This window comes from Lepidochelys kempii, chromosome 10, assembly GCF_965140265.1.
Source record: "Lepidochelys kempii isolate rLepKem1 chromosome 10, rLepKem1.hap2, whole genome shotgun sequence".
Classification (NCBI taxonomy): Eukaryota; Metazoa; Chordata; order Testudines; family Cheloniidae; genus Lepidochelys; species Lepidochelys kempii.
The window spans coordinates 81,363,158-81,385,218 of NC_133265.1; the positions used below are offsets into that span (position 1 = coordinate 81,363,158).

At 47.8% G+C, this 22,061-nt stretch overlaps 1 protein-coding gene across 1 annotated transcript in view; it reads right to left on the bottom strand.

The window, feature by feature from the left end:
- The window catches only part of ITGA11 (integrin subunit alpha 11), a 148,821-nt gene that overhangs the window by 83,418 nt on the left and 43,342 nt on the right, over positions 1-22,061 (bottom strand). Inside the window, exon 3 of the mRNA XM_073361500.1 lies at positions 1,682-1,791. Coding sequence (XP_073217601.1) covers positions 1,682-1,791 — 110 coding nt within the window. The remainder of the gene's footprint in view (positions 1-1,681; positions 1,792-22,061) is intronic.

Here is a 22,061-nt window from a genome sequence, read left to right on the forward strand (position 1 = left end):
GGGGCGCTAGCCAGTTGGAAGACCCTGGTTCAATTCCCTGCTCTGCCACAGATTTCCGGTAGGACCTTGACCAAGTCACTTAGTCTCTCTATGCTTCCGTCCCCCTCTGCCCAATGGGGATAACAGCCCTGCCCTGCCTCCCTGGGGGGCTGTGAGGATAAACAGACTGAGGGCTGATGGGGCCCTATACACTATGCTGATGGGGCCATATAAGTACCTAAGACAGATAGGGTGGGGTGACTTCCCCTGGGATGTGGGGGTCTCTCTAAATACAGAGGGTCTCCCCTGTGTGTGTAATATTAAGGGCATGGCCGGGCTCTCTATACTTTATAAACAAATGTCTCTGCCGGTGTTATAGGTAACACTTCTGATCATTAACTCTCTAGGGATTAAGGAGGACTTGTGGCACCTTAGACTCTAACAAATTTATTTGGGCATAAGCTTTCGTGGGCTAAAACCCACTTCATCAGATGCATGCAGTGGAAAATATAGTAGGAAGACAGCTATATATATATATACAGAGAACATGAAAAAATGGGGGTTGCCATACCAACTCTAACGAGACTAATCAATTAAGGTGGGCTATTATCAGCAGGAGAAAACAAACAAACACTGTTGTAGTGATAATCAGGATGGCCCATTTCAAACAGTTGACAAGAAGGTGTTGGATCTCTTGGAGCCCTGTATGCAGAAAATATATATATATTCCTATTGTATTTTCCACTGCAGGCATCTGATGAAGTGGGCTTTAGCCCACAAAAGCTTATGCTCAGATAAATTGGTTAGTCTCTAAGGTGCCACAAGTCCTCCTTTTCTTTTTGCTGATACAGACTAACACAGCTACCACTCTGAAACCTGTCTCTAGGGATTGTTTTTTTCATTCTGACGAACTTCTCACTGTTCATACTGTGTGTTCACACTCAGCCAGAACGATGAAAATGGAGCAGTCAGTTTCCCAGTCAGTTTCATTTTCTGTCGGAGGGACATACCATTTAGGCCACACACAGGGCAGAGGAGGTTTTAAATCCTTCCCAGCCAAAATCTCTGAGGCAGAATCACAGCTGGTGTAAATTGAAAGAGCTCCATCTGGGCCCAGAACAATCCACACCCGCTGGGGAGCCACTCTGATGCTTTTTACAAAGATGGAAACTTTTCCTTTCATTTTAGGTTATGTGGAACAATGGGGTTGGCTCTTCAGCTGGCCTAAATCACCGAAGTCAGGGAGCAACACGGATTTCCACCAGCTGAGGATTTTTGTTTAAAAAAAAAAGCAAAACTTGAGGGCAATAATGAACAGGCACCACCTCTGGAACCAGTCTGGCTCTTTGATTCTGCTCCCTCTGGAGGCCGCTCAAGCATTTTAATCTCACAAGATTTAGTGTTTCTTAAAGCCCCAGCTCCAGCCGTCATGTGACTATATGATTATCTCAGCTGCCATTTCAAAAAAACGGTTCTCGCCCTCACAATTATGGAGAAAAGCTTGAAAACATGACTGGAGTGCACCTTTAAAGGCTCAAAAGACAGAAGATAAATAAAAAGAAACACACACACACACTATTTTATATATGAGTTTAAAATCACAAGATTTTGTATATATTATCTCATGATCTGTGTGCGCCTAACTCATAATTTTCTAACACTCGGGCTAGCTGTACTGCATAAGTGGCAGGGCGTGTGGTACCTAGGTTGAGTTTGGTGCAGTTGCCGTTCGTCTCGCCATTCACCGGACACTTGTAGACGTCTCCAGTCTTCAACTGTCCATTGGTTTCATAGGGGGCTCCCACCACCAGCCTGGACAAGAGAATGTTCCGTCAAGACATGAGCGGGCACTTGCAAAGAACACACATTTCAGCACCAAACCCTGAGTCACCACATCAGAGACACCCAGGAATGGTTCAAATGATCATTTCTTGAGAATCCCAAAGAAACAATATACAGCGCTAGCGAATTAACGCAGACAGAGAAGAAACATGTATGGTATTTGTTTGAAGGAAACATCCCTAAGATTTACATGATTAAAGCTGGATTTAAATGAAATACTTTTTGTTATGTGGAAAAAAACATTTCAGTGGACACAAGTTCCCTCAAAGTACTCAGGAAACCATTTTCCCCTTCTGTGAAATGAAACCAATGGATATAAATGAGGGTAGAATTTGACCCTGTGTTGTATACGCATTGAGGCTAGCATTTTCAAAGCTGCCTAAAGGATATGGATGCCCATCACTTGTAATGAGAATTGGATCCCTAATCCCACAAGTGGCTGAGATTTTCAGAAAGAGCAAGCTCAGCAGCTGGCAAATATTGACATTTTAATGGCTCCTTCCTACCATATTTGTATTATTGCCACAATAAATGACTTCATAACTCTCCACTCTTCACTACCATCTGTGAATTCATCCCCAGTCTATGTGACTGGTTTGTTGTTCAAACATCCAGACAACCTGGGAGGCTAATAACCTTGGGTGGAAAAGAACCAACAACTCATTCCCCTTAAATATTTCCTACATTGTTATGACATGTCAGGGGAAGCTTTCTCCACCTCTGAATAGCCAGAGGGGAGATGTGATCATTCTCTGCATCCAACCAAGTAGCAAAACAAGTAATTTGATCTAACTTCTCTACCACATCAGGGAACATTAAAGTATTATAACCACGTATAATTTCTGTTTGAAAGTAAGATCTAAGAGAGATGGAGGTGAGTATTTAAAGGAAATGGCATGAAAATCAGAAGAAATAAAATGGAGGCCATGGTCTGTAGACTCGATGATACAGTTCTGTTGTCTTCCTGCAAGGTAAGTCTGGTGGGCCAGTCCCACCAAAGGTACAGAAGTTCAGGTTCCTAGGTTATATAGTGCAGGATAATGGTGAATTCAATGACAAACTTACAAGCCGAACAGAAAAGGCATGGGTGAAATGGAGAGATGTGCGGGGAACGATCTGCAATAGGAGAATGCCTTTCAAAATGCTGAGATGGACGCTTGGAGTGACAAGGATGGACCATGCTCAGAACGAACAAGTTAGGGGAAGAGACAATGTGGCACCAACTATAGAAAAGCTGAGGGAATCAGGCTTAGATGGTTGGGGCACATGAAAAGAAAATTGGAAGAATATATATGAAAAAGGTGTTAAACATAGAAGTGGAAAGTATGAGAAAGGTTGGAAGACCCAAAACTAGATGGGTGGGTACCATATCAAAGGATTCTGTGCAGTTTCTGAGCAACTGCTTCAAGACAGGCTGGAATGGAGAAGAAGGACTCAAAGAGCTGATGCCACACATATTGGACTAAGGCTAGAACAACAACTAAGGGCAGGGCTACACTTGCAGATGTAGAGCGCTTTGAGTTAAACCAGCCTTCGGAGAGCGCAGGAGGGAAAGTGCAGCAGTCTGTCCACACTGCCAGCTTCAAGCGCACTGGTGTGGCCACATTTGCAGCGGTGTTGGGAGCGGTGCATTATGGGCAGCTATCCCAGCATGCAAGTGACTGCAACGTGCTTTTCAAATGGGGGTGAAGTGTAACTGGGAGTGTGTTGTGTGTATGTGGGGGGGAGAGAGAGTGGGTTTTTGGGGGGCTGAGAGCATGTCAGCATGCTGTCTTGTAAATTCGGACAGCAGCAGACCCCCCTCCCCCCCCCCCGCCTCCCTCTCTCACACACGGCATTCCACACTAATGGTTGCTTTGTCTCAGAGCAGATAAGCAGCCGGCTGTCAAACAGAGCTTTCAAAGGGCATATCCGCATTCCTGCAGCCAGTTCAAAACAATGACCAGAGTGGCCACTTGGCTTAAGGGGACTATGGGACGTTGCCAGAGGCCAATCAGAGCGCAGTAATGCAGCACCTCGTCCACACTGGCGCCGCGGCGCTCCAGCGGGGGCGCAGCAAACGTTATTCCACTCGCCGAGGAGGAGACCAGCCGCGCTGTAGCCGGGGAGGCAGAGCGCTCGACGTGCCTTGCCAGTGCGGACGGGGAGCGAGCTAGTGCGCCCGGGTCTTCTTTGTTGTGCTGTAACTCGCAAGCGTAGCCAAGGCCTAAGATCTTTGCAAGTAAGCCGAAGCAAATGCCAATAAAAGTTTGGGGTTTAAAATGCGCTAACGAGAAGAAAGTCTGTGGGCCAGACCCTGGGTGTGTTTCTGATCTGCTCAAGGTTCTGGCCAGAGGTGTGTGTTGTAGCCCATAGAGCTACCTTCAGCATTGTATTTTACCTAGCTGTAATGCAAGAAACCTGCAGGCATGTATCCTGTAGGGCACGAGCTTAAGCCATCAGCACAAGGCTTTGAGGCCTATGAACGCTGGCATAGATAAGTAGCCGAGGGGTTCTCAATCTTTTTCTTTCTGAGGACCCCCCAGAGTGCTATAAAACCTCCACGGCCCACCTGTGTCACAACAACTGTTATTCTGCATATAAAGCCAGGGCCGGTGTTAGGGGGTAGCAAACAGGGCAATTGCTTGGGGCCCCATGCCACAGGGCCCCCATGAAGCTAAGCTGCTCAGGCTTTGGCTTCAGCCCCAGGTGGTGGGGCTTCAGCTTTCTGCCCTGGGCTCCAGTGAGTTTGATGCTGGCCCTGCTTGACGGACCCCCTGAAACCTGCTTGCAGCCCCGCAGGGGGCCCTGGACCTCTGGTTAAGAATCACTGAAATAGGCGACAGCCACCCTGAGTTTTGGGGAACTGGGAACAGTGTTCTAAAGGGGGGATTTAGTACAAAATGATAACAAGTAACCACAGGAACATGGAGCTGATACTAGGTTCGGATATTTTAGGATAAAATGTTGGTGAATGCTTACCTGCGAACTTGCCTTGGCAATGGATTGACGTACATGGTGATAAGTTAGATTCATTCATATACTAACCTATAGAATTAGTGTGGGGAAGTTAGATATGGACAAGGGAGGCTGGGCATTTGTATGAATGTTCATGACAGCCCCTATAATAGGCCAGAGCACCGTGTAAGAGGGATCTGTACCAGGACCTGGACCATCGGACTCATTTGGCACGCCAAGGACAGAGCAGGACCTATGCCTCTTACCAGCAGATCCCCAAGAAGGAGTGTGAGTATACATGTGAGGGATGGTGCAAGAGATCACATTTGCCCTGTATTACTGCTGTACCACTTTTGAATCTTTACTAATTGTGATAATAAAAGCGATTCAAGCCTCGCTGTGCCCTCGGTGGGAGTGTCGGTGTTGTGCGTCCTGCGGTTCCTGCCCAGATATTAAACTTAATAACCTGGATTCTGTTGTGCCTAGACCCCTACAATCCCTCAGCTTTTTATTAGTAATTAGTTGGAAATTAATCATCAATAACCACTAAACAATTGGGTGCCTGTCTGCAAACATGCTTTAATTCTCACCTTTGCACTTCCCTGATCCTGGTGCAGCCCTCTGTTGGGCTGGTCCATCTGCACTAAGTTGGAGCATCCCTGAGACTGCTCTAACTTACCCCCGCTGCATATGGCTACGAGAGGCCATAACCACTACCAAGGATTTGTACGGCACTAGGTTGTCGTGGCCACACCTATTTTTCTGTAGGGTGGGGAATGGTGCGGGAGCCCTGGAGGTGGCTCTAGGCCACTGGAGGATTACCCTTGTCCTAGGGTGACTCTGCCTGACCTGGTTATAAGAACGGACAGACTGGGTCAGACCAAAGGTCCATCTAGCCCAGGATCCTGTCTGCCGACAGTGGCCAATGCCTGGTGCCTCAGAGGGAATGAACAGAACAGGTAATCATCAAGTGGATGGGAATCTGGGAGGCAGTGACCATGAGTTGGTTGAGTTCAGGATCCTGACACAGGGAAGAAAGGTAAGCAGCAGGATACGGACCCTGGACTTCAGGAAAGCAGACTTCGACTCCCTCAGGGAACGGATGGGTAGGATCCCCTGGGGGACTAATTTGAAGGGGAAAGGAGTCCAGGAGAGCTGGCTGTATTTCAAGGAATCCCTGTTGAGGTTACAGGGACAAACCATCCCGATGTGTCGAAAGAATAGTAAATATGGCAGGCGACCAGCTTGGCTTAACGGTGAAATCATAGCGGATATTAAGCATAAAAAAGAAGCTTACAAGAAGTGGAAGGTTGGACATATGACCAGGGAAGAGTATAAAAATATTGCTCGGGCATGTAGGAATGAAATTAGGAGGGCCAAATTGCACCTGGAGCTGCAGCTAGCGAGAGATGTTAAGAGTAACAAGAAGGATTTCTTCAGGTATGTTGGCAACAAGAAGAAAGCCAAGGAAAGTGTGGGCCCCTTAATGAATGAGGGAGGCAACCTAGTGACAGAGGATGTGGAAAAAGCTAATGTACTCAATGCTTTTTTTGCCTCTGTCTTCACGAACAAGGTCAGCTCCCAGACTGCTGCGCTGGGCACCACAACATGGGGAATAGATGGCCAGCCCTCTGTGGAGAAAGAGGTGGTTAGGGACTATTTAGAACAGCTGGACGTGCACAAGTCCATGGGGCCGGACGAGTTGCATCCGAGAGTGCTAAAGGAACTGGCGGCTGTGATTGCAGAGCCATTGGCCATTATCTTTGAAAACTCGTGGCGAACGGGGGAAGTCCCGGATGACTGGAAAAAGGCTAATGTAGTGCCAATCTTTAAAAAAGGGAAGAAGGAGGATCCTGGGAACTACAGGCCAGTCAGCCTCACCTCAGTCCCTGGAAAAATCATGGAGCAGGTCCTCAAAGAATCAATTCTGAAGCACTTACATTAGAGGAAAGAGATCAGGAACAGTCAGCATGGATTCACCAAGGGAAGGTCATGCCTGACTAATCTAATTGCCTTCTATGATGAGATTACTGGTTCTGTGGATGAAGGGAAAGCAGTGGATGTATTGTATCTTGACTTTAGCAAAGCTTTTGACACGGTCTCCCACAGTATTCTTGTCAGCAAGTTAAAGAAGTATGGGTTGGATGATTGCACTATAAGGTGGGTAGAAAGTTGGCTAGATTGTCGGGCTCAACGGGTAGTGATCAATGGCTCCATGTCTAGTTGGCAGCCGGTGTCAAGTGGAGTGCCCCAGGGGTCGGTCCTGGGGCCGGTTTTGTTCAATATCTTCATAAATGATCTGGAGGATGGTGTGGATTGCACTCTCAGCAAATTTGCGGATGATACTAAACTGGGAGGAGTGGTAGATACGCTGGAGGGCAGGGATAGGATACAGAGGGACCTAGACAAATTGGAGGATTGGGCCAAAAGAAATCTGATGGAGGTTCAATAAGGATAAGTGCAGGGTCCTTCACTTAGGACAGAAGAACCCAATGCACAGCTACAGACTAGGGACCGAATGGCTAGGCAGCAGTTCTGCGGAAAAGGACCTAGGGGTGACAGTGGACGAGAAGCTGGATATGAGTCAGCAGTGTGCCCTTGTTGCCAAGAAGGCCAATGGCATTTTGGGATGTATAAGTAGGGGTATAGCGAGCAGATCGAGGGATGTGATCGTCCCCCTCTATTCGACATTGGTGAGTCCTCATCTGGAGTACTGTGTCCAGTTTTGGGCCCCACACCACAAGAAGGATGTGGATAAATTGGAAAGAGTCCAGCGAAGGGCAACAAAAATGATTAGGGGTCTGGAACACATGACTTATGAGGAGAGGCCACAAGTACTCCTTTTCTTTTTTCCCAGATGGGTTGAAGAGCTCTCTGTAGCTCGAAGGTTTGTCTCTCTCACCAATGGAAGTGGGTCCAAATAAAAGATATTCCTGGAGCGGCTGGTTGTGGTGTCCCCAAGGCCACAAAGCGGAGTGATGTGTTTTCCTTTTCCTTCTTTTTTTCATTAGTTTGCTGTTTAATAAATTGTATCTTCTTTGAACTATATGTGATGATCAGTGGAACTCAGGGAAGCATCAAGAGCAGAGAGAGCACCCTGGAGTGTGAACACCCTAGCCCCTGTCCTAAGTGACCACGACAAGGTTGGGGGTCGAGCCAGGAATCCTGGGCCCAGCCTTGTTGGGGTTACAAGGTCTCTGCCACCCAGGAGAGTGGAAGGGGAGCCCTTGAGGTCAGGCAGACCTCTGGGTAAAGGGAGTGGGAGCGAGGACTCAGGTCCTTTCACTAGCCCATCTCACCAGGGTAGTGTATAAGCCAGGAACGTTCCTAGGGGACCATTCCCCTGCTTACACTTGGATAAGTGACACCTTTCAATCCCAACTTGTAAACCCTAAATAAATATTGAGCACTGAGTATCGGCTATGGAAATGTGGAGAGCTTTGCGTTAGGAACTCTATAGGTGGTTTCAGCTAGCAGCAGTAAGATGCTCAAATATGCACATGCTCAACTCCACATCCAGATCTGTAAATGAACAGAAACTCTTTTGTTCTGCATGGTGCTATACAACAGCTGGGAAAACAACTAGCCTCAGCACAGCTGGTTTGTGTTATACCAGGAATGATTATCTTTTTTTAACAACATTGTTTCCAAAAAGGCATCAAGAACTAATTCTTTAATTCCCTTGCAGTAAAATGGGGTTGCTCAGCAAATTGGACACTCCAAAAGTCTAATGAGCATTTGGGGTTTTTAAATGAAACATTCTGTGTTATGCCACTTTGCTAATAAGGAGACTAATTAGGAGAAAGTAATAACTATCTAGAACCACCATCAATAACTCAGACATCGTCTACTATATACTACAACTGCTTTGCCAGTATAGCTGAACCGGCAGAGCCCCCTAGTGTAGACACAGCTTACGCCAACAGAAGGAGTTTTGTCGGCAGAGTCGCACCACCTCCCTGAATGACATTAGCTACCTCTATTCTGGGTTTTTGCAGTGTAGCTACGTTGGCTAATGGGTGTGTTTTTTTCACACCCCGACCAACACAACTATGCTGACAAAATTTTGTAGCGTAGACCGGGCCTCCAACTCAACCCAAACCACACTTTTCAGAAGTTGAATGAAATCTGGAGAACTCGCCATGCAACACCAGGACTGGGAAATTCCAGGTACCGTGAAACTTCTATCCAGCTAGAGAGGGGGCCTGGGCAGAGAGGCCATGACTTTGGAGGTGAAAAAACAGGGATATTGGTAGCAAAGAGACAAATTTCAAAAGAAGGAAAAGCTGAGTAGAATCTTGCCTACAAAAAGAAAGAGGTTCAAAAACGGTGTTTGGTCCATTTCTAATTTTTAATCATACTCCAATGAATTCCCCACGAACAAGGGCAGATATTTTCATTTTAGATCTTTTTGCTTCCCAAGAAGAAAGAGAACTTTATGAAAAGTTCTCTGGCGTGCTTCCGCGATTGGAGACTTTAAAAAGATTCTTCCACTTCCACATACAAAGCTAAGGCACTTTTCTGTTAGTAGTTACAGAGTTCAGTAACAAGATGTAATAGCATCTCCCAGAGTTCATCATTTACACAAATTCATTCTCCTAAAGCAATACTTAGGGCTCCGTGTCTGTCACTGAGGTCGCAGAAGTCACGGATTCCGTGACTTCTGCAGGGGCCAATGTGGCTGACCCCAGGGCTGCCCAAGCAGGAGCGGCCCTGGGGACAACCACACCAGTTGCTTCTCCAGGGGTCCCTGGCAGTGGTCCCAGGGCAGCTGGAGCAGACGCTGTCCACTGGCCCCGGCAGCAGTCCCCAGGTGGCCAGCCAGAACAGCTGAAGTCCACTGGCCCTGCCAGCAGTCCCTGGGTGACTGGCTGAAGCAGCCACAGTCCGTGGCCCCCAGCAGTTGGTGCCGCTGACCCCGAGTACCCCCCCACAGCAGCAGCCCCCCTCGTGTGTCCGTCCCCCCCGTGTTGTTCCAAGGTTTAATCACAGGTATTTTTAGTATAAATCATGGACAGGTCACTGGTCCTGAAGTTTTGTTTATTGCCTGTGACTTGTCCATGACTTTTACTAAAAATACCCGTGACTAAATCGTAGCCTTAGCAATAGTCGCACCAAAGAAAACCAGCTCCAGAATCAGATCACTCCTAACTTCCTCAAACACTTTCCTACTGGAAGGATCTTTCCTTTCAAGGCTCAGCTAAACTAATACCTACCAACAGATCATAGCCCCATACTTTAACATTACTGTCTATCAGGCCTATCAGGTCTCTCATACGAACACAAAAATGTCACGGCTCTAAAGCAATACATTCCACATACCTCCCAGTCAATTTCACAGCTTGAAGCTACAGGGAAACCAAAAATATCTACAGACACAACAATAAAGGTAATGAAAATCAGAAGCTAATGAAAATAGCATTTTAGTCTCTGAAATACAATGGCATTGTTTTCCACTTCGGATTAACTTTAAATGGTCACTGAGCTGCAGTCATCAAACTTACATGGAAACTTGGCAGCTAAAGAAATGCTTTTCTGGCTATTTAAAAGGTGGACAGAGTTTTAGTTACAGGAGACACAGGAATGTAGACTAATGTTCACAAGAGCAGTTATTAGAATGTGGCAATCATGTAATCCTTCATTCTCAAGTCGGTTAGAAGCCTGCTGGTATTATTGTGGTTTATGAAGTCATGCACTAGATGCTTGTCTAAAAATAAGATCCTGTCCCAAATCAGCATGAAAACACATCTGGGAAAGGAAACCAATAAATAACAACAAAAGGAGCTAATGAGAGTCACCAACTGTATTTGTCATCTCTGTAAATTGTTCCATGGCAGCAAAACTCGATGCATAAAATTATTTTTTGTTTGTTTCCCGTTAAAGCTGTTAGACTCTCCTTTAGAGTAAGATAATATTTCGTTTTTCCAGAGACCAACTCCGGCACACAAAGCAATGCCACACATCAGCTATTGTCCGAGTCCAGAGTCCAAGGGCCTTCAGATCATGTTTTAATGGCTTGAGGGAACCTGGGAATGAGAAGCAACCAGCACTTGTGTGATGGCTGCCCAGTTCAATGCACAGCCTGGGGCTGCAGGTACATGGCACGAGCCCTGAAAGGATGCCTGCTCCATTTGGGCCAATCGCAGCATACCGAATGGTTGGCTGGCATAAGGCACTTCGCGCCAGCTGCAAATGGTGCATTGGAGAGATTAGAGCAGTGATCAAAATGGGCCTTTCTGAGTCTCCAGCTGGCAAGAAGGGTCACAAAGAACAACACGCTACTGTCATGTGACTGGACATGGGTGGTCATGCCTAGTGGTCGGAGCAGGAGTCATGCCTAGTGGTTAGAACAGGAGTCAGTAGCCAGGAATCGGAGCTCAGAGTCAGAGTCCAGGTGCCAGAGTCAAGTGTCAGAGGCAAAGTCTGAGGTCCGGAATGGGAACCGAGGGTCAGAACCAGGTTACCTGGAGTATGGAAAAGCAGGTGCAAGGCTCGGGCCAAGCCAGGATCTGGGCTGGAACAAGATGAGAGCAGGGCTGGGAACAAGCAGCTATCGCAGCTGAGGGTGAATGCTTCAAGCAGTCGCTGATCGACAGCTGGGCTTAGGAGCTGGTCTGCTGACTCTTACAACCAAGCAAGCAGCCTAGCCACAGGCCAGCTGCACTCATTAGATTACCCAGAGACAGGCTCTGCTGCAGGTTCTGCTTCCAGACTAGCTCTACTGTGGGCCAACAGTTACACAGAATGGGGACAAGTGGAACATTTAAATCTATGCAAAATAATGAGCTTGGTGGAAGGGAGAGGAGGACAATTGAAGGGGCAGAAAGAGACACAAATGGGTTTGGATGGGCAGGGGGGCGGGATTTTTAAAAGCCCCTAAGTCACTTAGCAGCACAAGCCCCATTGGATTTCAGTCGGATTTGGGCTTCTAATTGAAAAATCTCACCCATGTGATATGGATGGGGGAAGGAGGGTCCTCTGCTTATCCAAGGGGGATCCACTCATGTGGCAGTCAGAAAAGCAAAGATAACGTTAGGAAAGGGATACAGACTAAGACAGAAAATATCATAATGCCACTATATAAATCCATGGTTCCCCCACATCTTGAATACTGCGCGCAGTTCTGATTGCCTCATCTCAAAAAAGATATATTGGAATTGGAAAAGGTACAGAGAAGGGCAACAAAAATGATTAGAGGCATGGAACAGCTCCTCTGTGAGGGGAGATTAAAAAGACTGGAAAAGAGATGACTAAGGGAGGCCTGGTAACAGAGGTCTATAAAATCTTGACTGGTGTGGAGAAAGTGAAGAAGGAAGCGTTATTGACTCCTTCACATAACACAAGAACTAGGAGTCACCCAATGAAATTAACAGGCAGCAGCTTTAAAACAAAACAAAAGGTAGTACTTCTTCACACAATGCACAGTAAACCTGTGGAACTCCTTGCCGGGGATGTTGTGAAGGCCAAAACTAGAACAGGGTTAAAAAAAAATGAGATAAATTCCTGGAGGATAGGCCCATCAATGGCTATTAGCCAGGATGGGCAGGGATGCAACCCCATGCTCTGAGTGTCCCTAGCCTCTGTTTGCCAGAAGCTGGGAATGGGTAACAGGGGAGGGATCACTTAGTGATTACATGTTCTGTTCATTCCCCCTGAAGCCACAGGCACTGGCCACTGTCAGAAGGCAGGATACTGGGCTAGGTGGACCATTGGTCTGACCCAATATGGCCGTTCTTATGGGCCAGTAGCTCATACCCACTCCCTGGTGGCCTGGCTGTGGTGGCGGTGGCCTTCGGCCACATGTTTGCAGTAGTACTCGATGCCACAGGACACTCCCCTGCTTCCAGGATCTGAGTCTGAAACTCTGGGGAGGTTTGTGAAACCGGGCTGAGTTGCAGGTTTGCCAGTTTTGTCTCAGAACCCAAGGAAATTCAAATGGCAGATGATTTCAGTGGGAAACCAGCCCAAATGGCCAGATTTCACCTCAGCTTTATTTTGAGATTTGGGATGTGTTCAAGCCTAGATTAACTAGGCTATCCTCTGTTAATGCAGAACAGGTCCCTGCAGTCCATTCATCAACATTTCCAACATTCATCAGAGTATTCCGTAGCCGGTTTCTGCTGTTCCAGCTACATTCCCCTTGGCTTCCCCTTTAATCCTAGTATCAGAGGGGTAGCCTGGATCTGTAAAAGCGGCAAAGAGTCCTGGGGCACCTTACAGACTAACAGATGTACTGGAGCATAAGCTTTCATGGGTGAATACCCACTTCATCGGATGCATGTACTTCCCCTTTAATCCTAGTTATGCACCGTTGGGTCACCTTCAATAATTCCTCTCGCTCCTTGTAGATATTTATAATATCCTGACTTAGGGACTGATCCTAGACAGGCAAAGCTGCCAGCGAAGGTGGCAGGATGGGGCCTTGGGTCATTGTTTGGCTAATAAAGGCGGCTTCAGAAGATAAACTCTTTTCAAATGCTCATTCGCGGGTTTGTTTTTCAATTGTGCAAAGAAAAAAAGTCACTCTCCTCCTGGCTGAGCAGGCTGCTGGCAACTTTCAGCCTGAGCCTATATCTTTATCCGTAACCGCAAAACCCCCCCAAACCCAATGTTTTTGGTGGAAATTAATTATACATATGTTGCATGTACAGATCAAATTTTGAAAGGCTGCTCTCCGGTTTTCCTCCTTCAAATTGTGAGTACAAATTGTTGAGGGGACAATTTGACACCTACAATTTAATGGACTACGGCAGGGGTGGCCAACCTGAGCCTGAGAAGGAGCCAGAATTTACCAATGTACATTGCCAAAGAGCCACAGTAACATGTCAGCAGCCCCCCATCAGCTCCTCCAACCCGGCTCCCAGCGCCGCCCGCCCACTGGCAGCCCTGCTGATCAGCACCTCCCTCTCCCTCCCCATCAGCTGTTTCGTGGCGTGCAGGAGGCTCTTGGGGGAGGGAAGGGGAGGAGTGAGGGCACGGCAGGCTGAGGGGAGGAGGCAGGAAGGGGTGGAGTGGGGGCAGGGCCTGGGGCAAAGCCAGGGGTTGAGCAGGGAGCGCCCCCCAGCATAGTGGAAAGTTGGCGCCTGTAGCTTCAGCCCCGGAGTCGGTGCCTCTACAAGGAGCCGCATCTTAACTTCCGAAGAGCCACACGTGGCTCCGGAGCGACTGGTTGGCCACCCCTGGTCTAAGGGTTCAGGCCAACTGCTGTTGAAGTCAGAAAGAGTTTTTCCATTCACTTCAACAGTATAGGACTGGGCCATCAGATTTCTAATGACCTGAGGGCAAGTGCCGGACAGCTACAGGTCTTAGCTGTCTAGGTGACCTGAACGGCAGATGCAAAAATGATTATACATGATAATGTTGTGATCTACAGGTTTTACTGATTTGAGCTTCAGATGGCCACACTGGTTATGCTGGTCACCTTAAATGAGTGCTATCAAGTCTGAAGCCACACTGCCTTGTCATGTATTCTGTATGTGCCTCATAGATTGCAGAAAATCTCTTTGAGAAAATGTACGAGAGAGTTTGACAGTATTTATTGGTACACTTTTTATATCCCTCCATCTGTACAGCCAGGCTGCTTTAGTACCATGAGTCCAACACGAAAGCGAATAACGTTTTAGAAACCTCTAAAAGCCATCCACACATTGCTATCTAACCAAACCTATTGGTTTTGAATTCTGCATCCAATCAGCTGCCCATCTCCTACAGGAACGATCCATTGGAATAAAAAAGCCCTTTGGGAGGTAGCGACAAAGTTACCAAACTCAATATTTTTGGATTTTCCAAAAATGTTTTGATTAAACTGAAAAAAATCAGGAATGGAAGGTATGTCTAGCTGGTGATTTTGGAAGGCAAGAATTAAGAATGAACAAAGAAGCAACTACTCCTTTCACTGGGGGCTTCAATCAGTGGAACACATAATCTCCTGCCGTACAAATTCAGTTGCAGCTAATTTATTCAAGATGGAACTGGAGAAACTACTTACTATGGAGAGTCAGGAGAGGGAGAGGGTAGTGATGGAAAACTTTAAATTGGAGTGGGGATCTTTGCTAGCAAGTGGGGAGGGAATGGACTTGAAATGCTTGCTGTACACTAGCAATGGTCAAAAAACCCCAGAAGCGACAGGAAATTCAATCGGAGAGAAACAATTGAGAACTTTAACAAGGGTGTCCATCACTTCATCTGAGAACGAGGGCAGAGCGCAGCACTGGGGGAGCAGAAAATCTAAACCTAGATCTGACAACAGCTCTCTGGGTGGTCCTGGGAATGTCATGCAATCCATTGGCCTTACCCTGTAGTAGTCAGTGATGGGATAACCCACCCACAGGGAAAGAATCTTCCTCACCCCCATAGCTAGAGATCGGCTGATGCCCTGAAGCCAGGAGCATTTCAGTCCCTTAAATGCTTATATTTTTAAATCCTTACTACCGTAACTCTGGATGCACTTGTCCATATAAATGTGCAAGGACTAAATAAACCTAAGGACTGCTAAGCTGTTGGCCTCACTGCCTCCTGGTCACTGTGCATAGTGAGGATTAATTCTGGCGAACAGTGCTGCAGTTACTACCCACACCCAAACATTCCAGACGTTTGCACCTTGCCATGAGGAGAAAGGGGTGTACGTGACAGACAGCAAAAGGGCTTGCCCAAAAACATGTGCAGGTCAAGCAGTCCTGGTCATGGGCAGTTTGAGCTCCTCCTCCCAATGTCACAGTAAGTTCAGTTAGTATTGTCTATTTCTTTTAAAACACAGCTGAGGCTGCAGAACAGCCCCCCAGCACCACAGGCAGCTGGCGTTAGCTGGGGTGGCCCGCGGCAGCTGGAGTGACCAGCCCCGTGGTTGGATGGCCCCAGCTCAGGGGCTTCAAAGGCAGTTTAAAACCCTCCCCCCTGAACTAACTATGTCTCAGCTGCAGATCAGGATTTGGCCCCTCAAGAGCCAACGTGACCAATCTCTGACACTTACAGTTCACAGCATACCACCTTCTCCTCTGGGCATGGCTAGGACTTTACCCGAAAGCATTTTCAGCTAGAACCGTCCAGCAGCTCAGGAGATCTGGGACCCTGCAGTGACCACGCACACTATCTGTGGGCTCCTTTCCGGATGCTCCTGTGCACATGCCCTGGGAAGAAAGAGGGCAGAAGGAGTCTCGCTCCCTCCTTGCCCCGTCACATCCTTGCAGAAGCCCAGCAGAAGTGAGCCCTAGAGCAGCTCCCACAGTATTAGGATGTGCCACTGGCTCACTGCACGGTGACACGAATCAGCCTCCTGTGGGGTGGGTTTCTGCCCCACGTGTGCCTGCTGGTGTTTGGGGTGGGGACCACAGGGTTCTCCTTTGCTGCCCTGCACAAGGAGAAGGGACCCAAAGCATTAGCGTGGCTGATAAAGTTCTGTAATGCCCCTTGCTACAGGTGCTGAATTTCACACTAGATGCCCTATATTCAGGCACTCAAAGGGTTACTTCTTGTCAACACAAACTCGGCTCCCAGAGAGCATATGGGAAGAGCTTAGCCCTGACAAAGAGACAACATCAAGCACTTGGGATGGCAGGAGTATTGCAGAAAAGCCTTTGCTAAATAATCCTGGTTAAACACTTTTCCAGGAAGCCTAGCTGGGACAATCCAAAAAAACCAAACGTCCAAGGGAGTATGTCCATCTGAAACCTAAACACAGACACTGTGTCAGAGACACAGAAGAACAGGGAAACCCTTTGGCATTGAATGATCTGTCCGAGAGGGACTCAGACGGTTAGAAAGCAGCGATCCAGCTTGTGCTGAGCTGAAGATCAGAGTTTAGAGTGTCTTGGCATCTCTACCATCACTATTTGTGGCTATCCCATAATTTTGGTCTGGCAAATGTACAGGACTATACTGAACACTGCTGGCTGCATTACCCGTATCTTCAGTCATGTTAATTGGCTATACTTAGGTAGCTGTTTTAGAAAAGCATAGCACAGCATAGCAAAAATCATAGCAGAGCAAACCTTGGTTCCCCTATTTTATAGGGGCCAGAGGATTAATCCAGCCCAGAAAATCAAACCCTGGGTCTGTAGATTCCCCTTAATGCTCGCATATCACTCCCAGTGAAGCCAGTGGCAGTTACATGTGTGTGTCAATGGGAGAAAAAAGCCAACTACATTTTTTAAAAATATCATCTGCATCTCCTTTTGTACCTCTATCTTCCGCTGTGCAGCATTCCCATTGACACCTGCATGTAGCAGGTAGCATGTAGGTAGGGGCATGTAGCATGTAGGTAGGGGCAATTGGGTATGCAGGCAGGATTAACAAGGCACTCTACTGCCCAAGCCTCCAATTCAGCAGGCATGCACTGGATTGTGCCCACAAAGATGGAGACACATTCATTGCCCGTGTGCAGATTCAGCAGCTGGGCACCTAACAGTCCTATGGCTGCATGCCTACTTATGTTGATGATGCAGAAGTTGCACATGGAAAAGCAGCTGCATGAAACTGGAAGTTGGTTTGAGAGCAGCTGAAAATGGGGTCATTGGTGCTGAACTCTTCTGTCCCGAGAATGACAGAATGAAATAAAGCCTTGCTTTGATAGGTTGATCTTAGTTCTCCTCCGTCGGATCCTACACCACATACATGCTGTAGCAATAAGAGATATGTATTGAACTCTGTGGGTCAGCCTGTCTGAACATGACCACCATTCAAGAGAGCTCAGGCCCTGGGTTTTGGAGCAGGACCGCCTCTGGCATACTCTCTGCAGTCTGTCACTGTCTCGCATTACCTTCCTAATGAGCAATTTTTGTTCTCTGGAAAAACCCATTAGCAATGGTGTGAGAGGATTGTCATTTTAATGGAAGTCACCCACGAGAATATTTCCTTTAATCTTTTACAACCAACAGGAGACCTAGGTTTGTTTTTCTAAGCAATGATCAGTGTTTTTCCTGTTTTATAACAAACCCTCTCATCCCAAAAGGAAACATAAACATGATTGTAATTTAAACAGATGTTCTTAGTGACAGTGGGTTTGAGACTGGAATGTATAGTTCTAATTATATAGTACGTTCCTGCAACACATCTCCTAATTCAGCCCGTGGCAATGCAGGCTTGTTTTAGCAATCCCTCCACCCATTTCTTTTTTAAGTGGACACACACAGATGCACGAACACACACACACACACACACACACATATATATAATGGGAAATGTCAGATATGATAAAATGGATCCACCTGTAATGGGGTATGATACTAACAGCATATTCAGGTGATGGGAGTTCTGCAAACGGCAGTGAATGGTTATACCAGTTCCCTTACACCAGTTTAACTCTCTTGACTACAACAGAGTTAGTCTTGACTTAAAATGCTGCCAGTGACATCAGAATCAGGCCCGCTGAATTGAGGGCCGTGTCTATATTAAGGAATTAAAACAAAATTAACCCCACTGCTTGTACCACTGGCTGAATAGCACTAGTGTCAACGCCAGTGGGTGCCCTGGTGTAGACAAGGCTTGAGGAGCTTCTGGTACCTTTGCTACCATGTTGATCAGGCCTTGCACCAGGTGTAGTCATTGCACCTGTGCAAATCTGATTTGACAGTGTTTTACTCTCACTTGAAAGGATTTCACAGACTTTAATTAACGCACAGAATGTGCCTGGAAAGTAGGAAAGAATTAGTACACCCATTTTACAGATGAGGCTCTGGAAGCTTAAGTGACACATTGTCTCAGTGGAAAATCTGGGAACAGACCCCAGCAATTCTGACGCATAGCCTCTTCTATAAGCACACAAAGGCCACTCTGATTTTCTGCAGAGTAATGATATATAAAAAGACAAAGTGCTGATGAGTATGCCGAGGGAAATCCCTGTCTATTACAGTCACAAGGCATAGTGTTGCACTGAACAGACTGAACACTAAGTGTCAAAGCCTCTGCAAATTAGTGATGGGCAGAGCCATAAAAGTTCAGAGATTTGGTTTGGATGCTACTGCAAAGCTTATCTGAGCCTCTTTGGTCCGGAGATTAGGCAGGCAGCCTGTGAGAAGGGACCTTGCAACAACATTTTCAGCACCCCCGCTTCAATAAGGCACATGTTCTACAGCATTACAACAAACAGACATTACAGTAAACCACCTGACTGTAGCGCTCCCTAAAGTAACACGATGCAAAGCATGTCTCAGGGGCTCGCTGAACATTGATGGACAGAACCCACTGCCAGCAGAGGCCTGAGTGGGGCCGGTGGCCGAGACCCCGGCTGGCAGGGGCTGGCAGACAGAACCCCAGACCAGCAGCGGGCTGAGCGGCTCAGTCTGCTGCCGGCCTGGGGTTCCATCTGCCACCCCCACTGATTTGAAACAACACCTTGACCTCTGACTCCAGCACCTCTCCAGAGGGGTCTGCTGCTACTCCTGGTTTTCCACATTACTTGTTATCAGTGGCTAATATTATTCTGCAGGGTTCACAGATTCATACCTTTTAAAGACCATTTGCTCATCTAGTCTCTCCTCCTGTATAACCAAGATTCAGAATTTCACCCAGCTGCCCCTGAATGTTTCAAGTCCATGGCATCATATTCACGGCATTAGGTCCCAAGCACTAAGTGATCCAGATGTGAACTTTATGAACACATAATGGGCTTCCCACAGCTAACCTCTGTGAGGGTTGGAAGGGCCTGGAGCCTCCTTTCCTACCACAGAGATGGTTTTGGACCCCATGGGTTTAGCTGCTTGACCGACACTGCATGAGTGAAGGGTGGTGCAGGATAGGGTGTAACTGCAGCCGCAGCACATTCCTGCTGTTCGGCCTGCCATGGTGCCACGGCAGAAGTGTTACTAAAGAGGTTTAGGGCCATTGCTGCACCAGGCTGAGAACGGACCTTTCATTAGCGTGACAAATGTCCAGTTTTCAAAGGATCGCGCTCGGCGGGCACCGCCAAGACTCTGGGCACACAAACAGGCCCTTATACACTGTCCTACTCCCTAGTCTACATGCACAGGTCCGGAATGGTCACCATGCCTGCCTTTGAGAGCCTGGCCCTTTAAATGAACAACCTCACAGCCGTCAGACTAGGGGGTGTTTTTAGTGTACTGCTTGAGAGGAGATCACACTCCCTCACTGACGTTCTGCTGGTGGGGCCGGAGCTCTGAGCATTGGAACTGAAAAGAAACACAACGATAGCCATGTAGTCATGAGGACTGGCCTGACCCATGGGAACGTGGTCTCGGAACTCACAGACACAAATAACAGGAGATTACATTCCATCGGGGGACTCTCTCAGCCAAGTCGAATGGAATCTGATGCAACAGGACAAACCTTTCCCGGAGCCTCCATATGTCAGCAGGGGAATTTATAACTTGAGTGTCAAAAAATGCTAACTTTGCACTTTGCTAGGAAAAGACGGATTTGTTTTTGTTTCAGGAGCCTAAGGAAGAATGAAGGCAGCCTGGTATCATGCAGCAGGAGCGGCAGCAGACCTGCAAAACACAGATTCAACTGCTTTGGGCTGCTAATGTTGAATCGGCCTTTCACTTAAAAGGGAACATGTAAAGCCTTTCCAGGACACAGGAGATTACACAGCCTGTAGCTAACTGCAGGCGTGGAAGGCAGATACAGATGAGGAGTCAGACGTGCCCAGCAAATACTGTCAATCCAGCGGCAAAAGCAGAAGAAAAATGGAAAGCCGAGAGCCAGGGTCCATTGCATATTCTGAACACCCATTTGTACATGAGCTGCTGCCGGTTTCACTAGGGAAGAATCCAGAACACGTTTCCTTTTGCTGAACGCTTACAATTTGATATCCCCTTTTTTTCTCCTGCAGGCAACTGGTCCTTTAGTCCATAGCAGATCTGGGAGGCATGGACAGGGATGGAGTAGTTGCCTTGCCCGAGTTCAACGGTCAATAACAGTGAAAATATCCCCCGATCAATGAATTCTTTGAGCTTCTGTGTGAATTAACACAAAGATACAGCTGTGGGATGCAGGGCTGCTCATCATCCCCCTAGGGTAGCCAGCCACTCATTACCCACATACTATCTGTAACTGGGAAAGCAGAGGCAATCCAAGACAGCATCATGTGCCAGAATGTCACACACAAGAGCAGGGCTGTCCCTAGCTATTCTGGGGCCTTACGCAGCCCCCCGGCGGGGGTGTATGGGGTGTGGGGCCCCAGGCCTCCATGGGGGGAAGGGAGGTTGGGCAGGGGAGGAATGGGCCCCAGGCCTCCGTGGGAGGGGGGAGGGCCTCAGGCCTCCTCGGAGTGGGGAGGGGCTGGCTTTGGGGGCAGGGGGGAACCGGTGGCATGGCTGGGACTGGGTTGCTGCACTTCCCACCGCCAGTGAGTGCAGCCCCGGCCCTGCTGCACTCCTCAGAGGAGTGGGGGCAGGGCTGGGAAGGGGCGGGGCGGAGTGGGGGTGGGGGCCCTGGGGAGGAGCCGGAGCATGGGCTGGAGCACCAGGGTGCCCCAAATTTCCTGGTGCCCTACGCAGCTGTGTACTTTGCATATGGGTAAGGACAGCCCTGCACAAGAGAGCCCCTAAGGTATTTCCCTTTTACTCTCTGTGGTATGTGACATATGCCTGGCTGTTCTCCCCGTCCCCCCATGGTAATCTGCTATAGCCAGTAGCTCTGCCAAGTCAGTGAACAGGGACCTGAGGATCTGCTTTTCTGCTCATTGAGATGGGCGTGAATCAGGAGTGACTCTCCAGAACTCAGTGGCGTTATCCTGGTATAAAACTGGTATGTTGGTGAGAGGAGAATCAGACCCCAAGTAACTAAGGATGGAGATAAACTGGTCTCTTCTGAAAGCTGGTGGGGTTTATGTGTGTGCAGCTGCACCCATATCTTACAGGGCTGCGTAACCTGGGATCCATCATTCTGAGGAGATCTTCTGCAAAACTTAAATCATTCACAAAAATAAATGGCCAGACCTCAGGGTCTTCAGTGCTTCATTGTCTGCAATGGAGTTACATTGATTTCCAAGAGTTGAGGATATGGAGCATACTCAGCATGTTACAGGCTGACTCCTAGGAGGTGCTAATCTGCATCCTTATCTGAGTGACAGGATGTGATAGGATTCCAAAGGATGCTGACTGTTCTCTATTAATCAAGTGTGTGCTGAATATTCAGCCGAGAAGGGAAAAAAAGGAATATTCAGCACAGTAAATCGATCTGAACAAAGACAAGGGCTGTGTTTTCCTGTATGAGAATAGCCACAGAGTGGGTCTCCGACAGTTGGCAGTTCACGTGTAAAGAAGCCTTGCTAGGATCAATCAGCCTGGTAAATGGACGAGACACTGACATCGGGCATGCTCCAAAAGGCAGCTGTGATTGATGTCCCC